The following is a 12,270-nucleotide window of genomic DNA, read 5'->3' on the forward strand; positions in this document are numbered from 1 at the left end:
CGATGACATCACTTCCTGTTTTTCCCCTGCACTTTATTTTGAGGTTTTAAGGAATTTTGAATTCAGTCTCTCTCTCTCGCCGTCTCTCTCAACCAAACACCCTTCCTGTTAGCCCGACCGCCGCTCTGAGTCATACGCCTGTTCTCTGCTCTGATTGGCTCAGAGATACAGAGGCGAGAGAGAGTGAGCCAGATCTGTTGTCTTCCTATGCGAACGCTCCAAAAACCAGAGTTTGGGAAAGGGAGAAATGCTCCGTTTGCTCAGCGCACACCGGCGTCTCATTCAGCATGCGGCCAACTCGCAGAGCTTTGCTTTGTTAACCAGGAAGTAGCGACCCACCCTCTGCTGACCCACGGGGTGGCGGGGGGCTTCTCTGTTGCCGTGGCTATGTTGTGACAGGAGCTGGCCCAGAAGATCCGAGGCTACCAGGAGCAGATCGCCTCGCTCCATTCCAAGTGCAAGATGCTGACGGTGAAGGCCAAGCACGCCACCATGCTGCTGACGGTCAGCGAGGCGGACGGCCTCTCGGACGAGCTGAGTGACGACGACATGCCCAGCACCGGAGGAGCCGGCGACAAGCAGCTTCCTGCGCACCCCTCCGTCGTCATGGTGAGTGGCCGAGGTCCCACACACATCTTGGGTGTGTGGGGACGTGTGTGTGTGTGTGTGTGTGATGGCATCTTCTACAATAGAACCTTCATTTTAAAATGGTCAGTTGTTCCTCAAAAGTAACCCGATAGTACTGGACCAACAACATCTTACAGCTGTTATCTTTATTGTTTATTGAACCCATTCACTTTTTTACCGTGTCAAATTGGTCTGCTTTGAAAAAGTGCATCAAAACAACAAATGTATATTTCTTCATGTATTATCTCTCAATTACTACAGGGATTTTTATGAAAGTAGCTTTAAAACCAAACGTATTTGTTTACCTTGTTTTTGACAGCGACAATTATTTGAATAAATACGATGATATAATGCTTTGATAGGAATTAACAATCAAAACCTAACCTAACTTAACCTTTTTTAATATTTTTTTTCTCTCCCACTAACCAACTGAATCACCATCTTTTAGAAGTGAAATATTTAAGAGTCATTTAACAATAGGATAGCCACTTTCATGATTTTTGTTATGAAAGCCATTTTTTAAATAAATGGCAATATATACAAATATATTGATTTAATGAAATATCTTATTTTACTTAATAAAACATTAGAAATAAAAGATCCGTGCAATTTTAGTTTTTGCTTTTTTTACTTGCTTTTTTATATTAATACAATATATTAATATTATATAAAAATCAACTGTTACATATAATAAACAATACAGTAAAATAAAAAATATTTTGTATATGCTGATAATAAATAAATATATAATAATACAAGTATTAAACAATTTTTAAATGAAGGTACATGCCACATTTTTATTTTTCCCTTTTGTTTACTATGGGCATGAAATAAATGATGTATTATTATGTACTGTAATTTAATATAATATATATAACAGTTAAATTAATACATATTTGGATTATTCTATAATAGTCATTTATTTCATATTCACCTAATACTCTGCTACTCTAGTCGAGAAACTCTTGAGTCATACATCAAGTTGAGATTTTCTTCCTTCCTGTCTGTGTGTGCGTGTGCACTTTTTAGCTGTTTCATTCATTAGCCTGCTGTGTTTGGAAATCTCACACCACTGTCTACTTCTCACATTCGGTGGCCTTGTCATCGCTGTCTGCGCTGCGCTCTGCCAGGAAACAGGATATCGCTGCATGTTTCTTTGTGTGTGTGTACAAGCGGCACGCCAGCCACATTAGTGACTCTCGTCATCAGGATCTTCTAGTTTGTTGACCTAGTGTCCATGCAGCTGCGAACAAACTTTGCATGTCCTCCATTGCACCGCATTGCATCATAAAGCCCGGGAAAGCGTCCCGCGTATTTTAACAAGGCCCGGGTGAGTTTAGCCAAGTTGTGAACTGCCAAAAAGCAGCACACTTAGGCCTTGGCTCATGTTTCACTTCTGTCTCGCTACTAAGGCATGCTTGCTTCTAGGACAGCTGATGCCACTCATACTCTGTCGTGACATGCCGTGCTTGCTGGTCATTACATTCCATGTTAAAACTGCTGTTTTTGTCTTGGTTATCCCTGCTACAATGTCAATGCAAAGACTTAACTTCAATATACTGTATGTATACTTTGCAGAATACCGACAATGGTCTCTCCTTTCCTTTCACTTGATGTATTTTGTTATTTGTAGTGCAAGTCACATGTTTTATATTCGCGCTCATATAGTGTACAGTACTTCGATATTGAGTATATATATTTTTTTTTTTAGAGCAGCAGTCCCCAGCCATTTTTGCGCCAGGGACAGGTATAACCTAAAGCAATACAGTGAGTGCCGTTTAATAAAAGGGATTAATTCATTACAGTGTATTTATGTTATTACTATGTTTTTATGAAGACAATTTTTTAGAGTGATATATTCCTTACTTGTTAACAGTAGAAGCATATTGTTGAACACAAATTGTCAAGCGAGTGACTAGGCTGCCAGCATATGACAATGCGATCCATTACAAGAGCTGCTGTGATGTGTGTCTTGGTTGCTGTTGGGCAGCAATACAACAGTATGGATTTTGATTGTTCCCCGTGCAATTATCAAACAATGCGCCTGCTGCAACCCGCTCAACCTGCACTCCCACTTTGCTTTTAAAGCCTATTCTCGCACTTGCTTTCCTTTTTTTTTTCTGTTGTCTCACTCTCTTCATTCGGCGTTCTCCTGTCCTATGCTTCCCGTTTTATCCCCCCGACCCCTCCTCCTGCTTCTTTTGGTGCGCCGACGCGGTGTGGTCAGATGACGGCAGGCCGCTGCCACACGCTCCTCTCCCCTGTGACCGAGGAGTCGGGGGAGGAGGGCACCAACAGCGAGGTCTCCTCACCCCCTGCCTGCCGCTCCCCCTCCCCTGGGTCTAATGCTGATGCTCATCTTAACCAGGTACTGCGCATCCGCACCCCGAAGCCCCCACCTTCCCCCGTGGTAACCTGCTGAACCCTGCTTGGCCTGCCAGCTCTTCACATGATCACCCTCCACTTTATTTATTCTTTTAAACGCTAATTCACAACACTTTGCCCTTGAAAAGTCAAGATTTTAACCCCTGAAATATACCAATGTCATTGACTTTTCTTTTATGATATTTAACCCTGGTTATACATGGTTGTACTGCCATTCAGAAAGGCATATGTGGTCTAAAAGGCTTGCGAGCCAATGAAAAATAGCTATATCGTACACAAAGTGTTTTGTGATTTAAAACGACAAAAGCATACAAAAATATAAGTACCCTTGCAGTAGGGCACTAAAAAGGCGTATTCTCTTTCTCTCTGCATTTGAAAAGTTGAGGCTCATGAGCACAAACTATTCTCATGAGACCTTGATCAGATGCTACCCGAGTGAAAACACCGCCAGTACTCATAGATTTGATTTGCTTTTGCTCAGACTAAAACATTTCTTCTTATGAGGTAAGATGTCTCTCTAAGTAGGGGTGAGCAAAGAAAGTACATTTGTTGCAATATTTAGTCATTTTTACCTCAGTTTTATTAATTAAAACATTTATTCCTTCTTTATTCATCTCCATTAAATAATTTTCCGCTCCCCACACACTTACCGTGCTGTCATGTAACAGGGTCGAGGTGGTCTGAGTCGAGCTGCCCTCCAGGAGCTCTACGACCCGTCTATGGAATCCAGCACCGCCAATCTGGATGACCTGCAAAGATCGTGGGAAACGCTTAAAAATGTGGTACGGTGAACTCAACCTGTTTTGAAATGAAACCGCACGCACCATTTTCATGATCTCACCGTGCCCCAGATAAGCGAGAAGCAGAAAAGTCTGTATGAAGCCCTTGAGCGACAGCAGCACTACCAGGAGTCCCTGCAGTCCATTTCCACCAAGATGGAGTCCATCGAGGCGGCGCTCGGCGAAGGCCTGGAGCCCAGCAAGACCCCTGAGAGCCAGATGGCGACACATCAGGTGAGAGACGACAGCTGCACAAGCTGTCTAAATTTGACACGGGGGCTGAGGTATTAATTATTTTGTAGGTGTTGAATTTCACGGAGAACCTCAGGTTTAAGAGGGTGATTCTATAGTCGTCTTTAGGTTTTGGGGAGATGTTGAGCCAGGAGCTTTAGGCCTTAATGCGTTAAATGTCTCACACGCTCCTCCTCTCACCCAGGCTCTAATGGACGAGATCCTGATGCTACAAGACGAGATTGGCGAGCTGCAGACGTGCTTCTCGGAGGAGCTGTCGGACGGCGACGGCAACGGCGAGCCCGCCGACCAGCTGGCCCTGCAGTCCACCCTGACAGTGCTGGAGGAGAGAATGGCCACTATCAGGATGAAGGCCTCCGGGAAACGGCAACTGTTGGAGGTGAGCTGCTCATTTTTAATACAAAAGGTGAATAGCTGAGTGCATACATTTTTTTTTTATCTGATACAGATATAGAGCTTCACAAATGTTTAATATGCGCACTGTGACACGACATGCATTTTGCTGTTTGTCGTCCTATTTCTTTTTACCACTTGTGTGAATCATTTATTCCTCCAGGAGAAGCTCAGCGAGCAGCTTGAGGAGCAGCGTCAGGAACAGGCGCTGCAGCGGTACCACAGCGAGGCCGAGGAGCTGGACCACTGGCTGCTCAGCACCCGCGCCACCCTCAGCTCGGCGCTTCACCCCCAAAACGAAGACCTCGACATGGAGGAGCAGCTCATTGACTGCCAGGTGACGTGCTGCCGCCGCTTGTTAGTCCGGAGATGATGAGACGTGGTCTCCTAACCATTAACAAGGCGTGATTGGTTGTTGCATAAAACACATTTTCTTTCCTGTTAGTGTAATGGTGTGATGTACAGTATATTACTGTTACGAAAATACAGAGCTTGATAATGTATGAAAAGTGCTTGGAAATAAATGTGATAAAGAGGCCAATTGTATTCATTACATGAAAATTGGATGCTAGCTTCAAATTCTTCATTAAAATGACTTACTGCGTTTGGGCTTACATTATTTTAGTTGTAACAGAAATGAGGTCAGAGTAGTTTAATCTCTATATAAGGTCGCCCAGCCACCCAACATTCTTCTACAGCCCCTGCTCTTTCTGTTACTGTGGTAACGTATCACAACAGGAGTTAATATTGGACCAGCTAACATTAAGGTGACAAAATTGGCACTATAATGCATCGTAATTGTTCTTTCCGCCATAATTATGGAACGCGCACGTGTGTGTCTGTTTGTCGTAGTCAGGGGAGGTTAAATAAGCTGATTATAACTCACATATGGCTCCTGTCCACCCCCCATGTAGATCCTCATCTCCTGGGGAGTGAACCTTGTCTAAAACCATAGATTATTACCACAGACCAGCATGTACGAGGTTATCTATACTTTAATGAGATAATATTTGCAGAAAAAAAAATCCACTAAACAGCCAGTTAAGTAGTGTTTAACGCCACAGTGTGAGTGGCATTCCATTCTTTTCCACCACTTCACTCCGATTAAGAGATAGTTGAGGGCGGGGGGAGGGGGTGCAAATGAAAGCTTCATGCCTCTAGTTTCCATTTGAATTGTTATTACGGGTTTTTGTGATAAGAGTGTGTTGCAAGACTCTCAGTCTTCTCAGATTGGCAGAAGTAAAAGAAAAACAGTTGAATGGAGACACTTTGCGTTGTCTGGGAATGTTACAATTGCAGCCAAGAGCCCTTGAAAACCCTGCTCCAACACTAATCCTTCTCTTTTCTTTTGATGGCTCTGTTCAATCGTAAAACAGTCTCACAGCAGACATCAGGAGAGAGCTTCTCTTTTTCTCTCGTTCGCTTATTCGTAGATGAAAGAATTAGAAACTAAACCAGATGCTCAAGAAAAACATTTCCTCTGTTTTGCAGAACATGCTGTTGGAGATCGAGCAGAAGGTGTCGTTTCTGTCCGAGCTGTCGGTGCACAGCGAGAGCTTGCTCCTGGAGGGCCGAGCCGAGACCAAGAGCGAGGCAGAGCAGCTCACCGTCAAACTGCACTCCTTGAAAGACAGCCTGCTGGAGCTGCAGCAAATGCTGCAGGACAAACAGGTGGACATACAGGTGAGTGATCGCTGTGTTTTGAGCTTTCTCCTTGAAATGTACGCATCACCAATTCTTTTCTACAGTGTTCCGCAGTGTGTTGCATTGAGCAGTAGCATCAATGGTGGCATTGTGCTAACACTGGCAGGTCACATGAAAGTGCAGTATTCCATTGTGGAACAACAAGAGCTTGTGCGCCTTATACGCACATTGAGTTGCCTTGTGTATGAGATGTGCTATATAATAAAACTGCCTTGCCTTGCCTTGCCTTTTAAAAGGCCTTTCCAGAGATGCTAAGTCATGCTAAAGCTAAACAGCTTACTATTTGCACAATTAAATACACAGTACACGCAAAATCGCAAATACACAGTAATTAGAGCTGCGATCTATCCTAACGCTCCTGTTCTCCACAACCCCCACCGAAGGGTTCATTGCAGGAGCAGGATGACAGCGAGCCGGACTCGTCGCTTTCGCAGAGCCCCAACGTGCAGGACTGGCTGTCCCAGGCTCGCTCGTCGCGCACACAGCAGCATCACGACAACCTTCTCCGACAGAGGGTGAGGGGATACTGGACTTTATGTTTACATGTGACCCGGGCTAGCTCAAGTTTGTTTTTGCATGATTTGAACTAAAACATGATATGCAAGTAAACTTAGAAAAGGGCTATACAAATGACAGCCCATTTACCATTTAGTAGATTTTTCTTTTTTTTTTTATAGCTGATTGAAAATCTGTTTTTCCTCTAGTACATCAGATTTTCATTCTAATAATATGAATGTAATAACACTCATCTATCAATTACAACGCATGGTAAAATCTGTTTACATGAAAAACGTAAAGCCATCTCTGATTAAAATTTCCGTTTGACCAGTGTAATTGTATCTTACAGTTAACTAACTAATCAGGTCCGTGTTTAGAACTACCTGCCTGTGTGACTAATTCAAACCTCGATCCAAAAACAGTGTACTACTACTATAATTTACCTTTGAAAATAAATGGCTTACAATTTTTTTCATTTAAAGAAATGCCTTCATCATAGGAATAGCAATTGTCAAGCAATAACAACACCTCCTTCATTTGCTCGGTTGCCCATCCCACACATTTTACACACATTTAAATGTATGAAAACACACTTTTTGTTTTTGTTTTTAGGAGCTGCAGCAGCATGTAGCAGAGCAGAGGCGGTTGCTTAAGTCAGTCGCCAGTGTTGGGGAAGACTTACTCAGTCAACAGATTACAACAAATGGGGACAGGTATGTTGTTACATTTTTTTAATTTTTTTATGATGCATCTCTTTAATTTGCTAATTATAAAAAATCCTTTTTCTCTTTCCATTTTTACAGTGAGGTGTCTCTTCCTGTTGGAGTGTTGCTGGAGACAGAGAGCTTGTCTCAGGGGGACCACTTGAGACAACGTTGGGAGAACCTGAACAAAGATCAGAGCACTAAGCTGCAGCTCTCGCTCAACACATTGGAACAGGATCAGTTTGGCCCGGTACTATCTCCTAGCATTACATGGAACATGTATGTCATCTTCATGAGTCACCTCTCATGCCACCTGTGTGTGCAGATCATCCACCGGTCCCGTCTGACCAGTCCCAGCATGGTGTTCAGAGGCGAGTCCACCAGCCTGGACTCTCGCTCGCCGACATCTTTATTTGAGGCCTGCGGTCAAGCTCTAGAAAGAATCACTGAAGAGGTCAAACAATTCCTTTTCAACCACCTTTTCCTGCGTCTTGCATCACTGTAGAAACACTCTTTGCTCCTCTTGTAGGCGGAAAGCGGTGACAAGAAGATGACGCTCTCCTCAGCAGCGAAGGCACTCCAACAGAATCTGTACGCCGCAGTGTCGGCCGCCTCCACCTGGTTGGACACCGCTGAGAACGAGATGCTCTCGGGCCCCGTGCTGCTGTCTGAAGACACGGAGACTCAGCTCACACATCTACAGGTAAGAAAGATGACCAGTGACTCAAGAGTGAGTAAATCCAGTAATCTTGTCGTCGGTTCATCCGTACAGTGCACCAATAAAGATCTGAAGGAGATGAGCAGAGAGGTGAACCAGTGCAGAGATTTGCTGGGCGGAGGTGCGGGCAGGCTGTGTGGAGCGGAGGAGCGTGCCTTGATGGAGGACACCCTGGAAGGTCTGCAGGAGAGGATGGGCTTGCTGGACTCCACCCTTGAACAGCAATGCGACACCATGAGGGACAGACTCCAGGAGCACTTAAACTTCCAGGTAACATTCTCACACTAAACTCCCGATGGTGTGATTTTTGTTTCTTGTTACGGGCAACAATAGTTTGTGTTTTAATTTCAACGCCACTTGCTCTCTTTGTGCCAGAATGAACTCCGAATGCTGTTCACAGCTTTGAGTGAGAGTAAACACCTGCTGCTACAGAAGATGGCCGCGACAGTGGACAGGCCCGCAGCCAAGCAGATCGAGGTTTGATGCCAACACGCACATAAAAAGACGCAAAATCTTTTTTTCATGAGTCAAACGAATATGATTATAATCTGCTAGTATAGCTGGAAACAACAACCTTCTTTTATGTTCTCACAAGCTGCAACATTAGGTATTCATTTTACTATATGCAATATTTATTACGATAGTTGAAGACCACTGCATCATAGTTAAAGGTAATATTTTGGTTACGGAATTATTTGTGTAAATGAGAAGGACAAAATACTAGAAACTGCTCTTGTATGTATGTATGATCGAACCCAGTCCTAAACCAGTACAATGTACAACCGAAATTTGAAATCTCATTAACAATGTCAATCAAGTGCAAGTAGCACTGAACGCGTCCTTGCACCACTTCCCATACTTTTTCTCCATGCTCAACCCACATTAAATGGCATTGAAAGAAGTCTATAAAAAAATGAATGAATGCTTTTTAATGAACCAGTTTGAGTTATTAAAATATTTAAGGAATCCTGATAATGTAAATTCTTGGTGGGCCAGCTAAAGCATAGAGCAGGCTGTATGTAGCTGGCCATGCTTTGCTTACCCATGCCTTATATTGCCAGTATGAATGACATGGGAATCTTTTGCAGACATTATCAGAGGTGGAGGACAGTATGCGGGAGTTTGAGCAGAGAGTGTTAGAGCTGAAGACCAAATCTGAAGGGCTCCAATCTGACCGGCTCTCCCACCAGGAACTCCTCAAACTGCATGTAAAGCAAAAAAAAAAAAAAAACACATCCGTTTCATTTCTCTGACAGCATTGGTGACATGGTGGATATCTTTTATGCAGGACGCATACGAAGAGCTGCTGCTGATGGTGGGCTCCAGAGGCAGCGGCCTGAACCGAGTACTGTCCCTCAAGGCTCAGTACGAGGCAGCCCTCCGAGACCTCACAGACCTGGTGGACACGGCACAGGACAAGATGGCCGCCGACCAGAAAATGACCGTTGCCTCAGTCACTGAGGTCCAAATGTTACTGGACAAACACAAAGTAAGATGGCATTCTTTTTAAAATCTTAGCCAAGTCCACATTTGATTTTTAAAAGGGACAGATGAGGACTTGTAAATGAGTTTTTTTTTTTTTTTTTTTTTAAAGGAAAACCAGTTACAATTTTTATTAAAAAGTTTGGTTATAGTTTAAAGTAGAAGACTCCAGCTACCCACATGAGGATTAGTGGCATAGAAAATGAATGAATGGATTAAATTAAAATAACAGTACTCTTGATATTGTGATTGGATTAAGAAGCAGGCTTTGTTTGATCTCCATGTTGATTACGTTTCCTTTTTACCCCCTTCAGGAGTTCTTCCAGAGTCTTGAATGCCACATGATCCTCACTCAGACCTTCTACAGCAAAGTTTCTGGATTGGTGACACCGCGAGAAAGCCAGGCCCTAGAGGAGACCATGTCTTTAGCTCACAGTGTCCTCAAACAGGCCCACAGGAGGGGTGTGGAGCTGGAGGGCATTCTGGAGGTGAGAATGAGCAACAGTTAAAGATAACTGTTTCATTTAAGAGATGAGAATAAGCAAGTGTTGATGACCTTGTCGCTGCCAGTCATGGAGCAGGCTTGTAGAAGACTACCAGGCTCTGTGTAGACAGCTGGAGGCTGTCGAGTGCAGCATCCCCACGGTAGGCCTGGTGGAGGAAACTGAGGAGAGGCTCTTTGAGAGGATCAGTCTCTACCAGGTAAGACTCACACTCTTCTGGCATAAAAATGGGGACATTTGACCATTGCTCTGAACTCAAGCTGTTAAATGGAGGGAGAAATTGACATAGACCATTCACAGACATTATATTTTGGAAATGTGCAAAGATGGTGTTTTGGATGATAATTGCTCATGTAGTTGGGATATTTAATTCCACTGAGCCCTGATGTCCTTTAGTTGTCTAATTTTAAGGACACTACCATTGTTAAAATGTTTGTACTGTCAAAGTGTAAATGACCCAAAAACAACAACATCAAAGCAAGTATCATTAAATGTGATGGCTTGATGTGACCACATGAATGTCATCTTTGAGCATGACACCCATCTTCTGTTCGTTTTCAGCATCTGAAGTCCAGTCTGACTGAGCATCAGCCCCAACTGTATCAAGTCCTGGAGGAGGGCAAGACGCTTCTTTTGTCTGTCAGCTGTTTAGACTTGGACAACCAGCTGACTCAGTTGGGAGAACACTGGCTCTCGTCCACCACCAAAGTCAACAAGGAGCTGCACCGCTTCGACTCCACCCTCAAACACTGGAGCAGGTCAGATTCATGAAAACTTCACCAATGATACATTGTTTTTGATTTTTGTGCTCTAAAGTTTCGTCTTCAACCAAGATACAGCTAATATGGAGATTTTCCCGATTTGTTTTCTCTCTATTCTGCCCCCCTTGGATCTGAAGTGTCATAAATATTTGTTACCTTTATTTTTGTGTACATCACTAGGTACCAAAGGGAGTCTGCAGAGTTGAGCCACTGGTTGCATTTGGCTCTGGACAGACTTGAGTTTTGGACAACGCAGTCGGTCACTGTGCCTCAAGAGCTGGAGACCGTCAGGGATCACCTCTGTGCCTTTCTGGTATGTTGTGTATTTCAGTATCTGTAGGTCTGGTGGAAATTTTTGATCAAGTCAAAAAATGTCATAAACGGATAACTTCAGAGAGTACTGAGAGTCACTTGGGCATCTTGCAGGAGTTTTCCAAGGAGGTGGATGCCAAGTCGTCGTTGCGTTCCTCCGTCCTGAGCACGGGCAACCAGCTGCTGAGATTGAAGCGAGTGGACACGGCCAGTCTGAGGACAGCACTGGGCCACGTCGACACTCAGTGGGCTGAGCTGCTCACTCGCATTCCCGTCGTCCAAGAGAAGCTCCATCAGGTCCGTGAGAGAAGATGTTGCTCGTTTTTCTGCTTCTGAGGCCGTCGTAACCATTTGTCACCTTTTGTCCCTCAGCTGCAGATGGAGAAGCTGGCATCGCGACACGCCATCACCGAGCTCATCAGCTGGATCACGCTTATGGAGAACATCATTAATGAAGACCAGGACCAAATCGCTGGAGCTGTGGGCTCAGAAGTGGTCCAGAATTTCTTGCAAAAGTACAAGGTACATTGTTATTGAAGGTTATGTCAGGTCATTTGAAAACTGGCTAAAACACTTATTCTGTTTTCAGTGTTTTTTTGTTTTTTTTTTAATTATTATTTTCCAAAACCATGTATTAAAATACCAAATGAAAATTGCAAGCACCCTCTTCTTTCCACAGGGGTTCCGCATCGACCTGACCTGCAAACAGCTGACAGTGGACTTTGTCAATCAGTCGGTACTGCAAATCAGCAGTCAGGACGTGGAGGGAAAGCGGAGCGATAAAACCGATTTTGCCGAGAGCCTTGGTGCCATGAACAGAAGATGGCAGATATTACAAGGGCTCATCACGGAAAAGGTAAGTCATCTTCTGTCCTCGTCTGTCAACTGTGCTGACTTGGCAGTGAATTTTGTCTTGTTTTTTTGTTTGTTTGTTTTTTTAGATTCAGCATTTAGAAGGACTTTTGGAAAGTTGGCTAGAGCATGAGAATGGAGTACAGGCCTTGAAAACATGGCTGACACTCCAGGAGGAGAAATTGAAGAAGCGACACAGGATAGAGGATGTTGCATCTGTGCAGAATGCGCTGAAAGATTGTCAGGTAGCGTTATGAACATGGCACTTTGTTACCTCCAGCAGGCACAAAACCACGAGAA

The 12,270-nt window shown here is 43.9% G+C and overlaps 1 protein-coding gene across 4 annotated transcripts in view; it reads left to right on the forward strand.

The window, feature by feature from the left end:
• syne1a (spectrin repeat containing, nuclear envelope 1a) overlaps window positions 1-12,270 on the forward strand; it is a 125,073-nt gene that overhangs the window by 95,874 nt on the left and 16,929 nt on the right. For all 4 annotated transcript variants that reach the window (XM_086019600.1, XM_086019601.1, XM_086019602.1 and 1 more), the window contains 24 exons: window positions 400-609; window positions 2,855-2,995; window positions 3,681-3,794; window positions 3,864-4,025; window positions 4,228-4,422; window positions 4,600-4,773; window positions 5,928-6,119; window positions 6,524-6,655; window positions 7,251-7,351; window positions 7,442-7,592; window positions 7,668-7,796; window positions 7,872-8,045; window positions 8,115-8,330; window positions 8,436-8,537; window positions 9,149-9,268; window positions 9,349-9,549; window positions 9,857-10,030; window positions 10,113-10,244; window positions 10,607-10,803; window positions 10,987-11,119; window positions 11,233-11,415; window positions 11,491-11,640; window positions 11,798-11,974; window positions 12,060-12,215. In XM_086019600.1, the coding sequence (XP_085875726.1) occupies window positions 400-609; window positions 2,855-2,995; window positions 3,681-3,794; window positions 3,864-4,025; window positions 4,228-4,422; window positions 4,600-4,773; window positions 5,928-6,119; window positions 6,524-6,655; window positions 7,251-7,351; window positions 7,442-7,592; window positions 7,668-7,796; window positions 7,872-8,045; window positions 8,115-8,330; window positions 8,436-8,537; window positions 9,149-9,268; window positions 9,349-9,549; window positions 9,857-10,030; window positions 10,113-10,244; window positions 10,607-10,803; window positions 10,987-11,119; window positions 11,233-11,415; window positions 11,491-11,640; window positions 11,798-11,974; window positions 12,060-12,215 (3,816 nt within the window). The remainder of the gene's footprint in view (window positions 1-399; window positions 610-2,854; window positions 2,996-3,680; window positions 3,795-3,863; window positions 4,026-4,227; window positions 4,423-4,599; window positions 4,774-5,927; window positions 6,120-6,523; window positions 6,656-7,250; window positions 7,352-7,441; window positions 7,593-7,667; window positions 7,797-7,871; window positions 8,046-8,114; window positions 8,331-8,435; window positions 8,538-9,148; window positions 9,269-9,348; window positions 9,550-9,856; window positions 10,031-10,112; window positions 10,245-10,606; window positions 10,804-10,986; window positions 11,120-11,232; window positions 11,416-11,490; window positions 11,641-11,797; window positions 11,975-12,059; window positions 12,216-12,270) is intronic.

The sequence above is a fragment of the Filicampus tigris genome, chromosome 20, assembly GCF_054856515.1.
Source record: "Filicampus tigris isolate MCC_2025a chromosome 20, RoL_Ftig_1.0, whole genome shotgun sequence".
Classification (NCBI taxonomy): Eukaryota; Metazoa; Chordata; class Actinopteri; order Syngnathiformes; family Syngnathidae; genus Filicampus; species Filicampus tigris.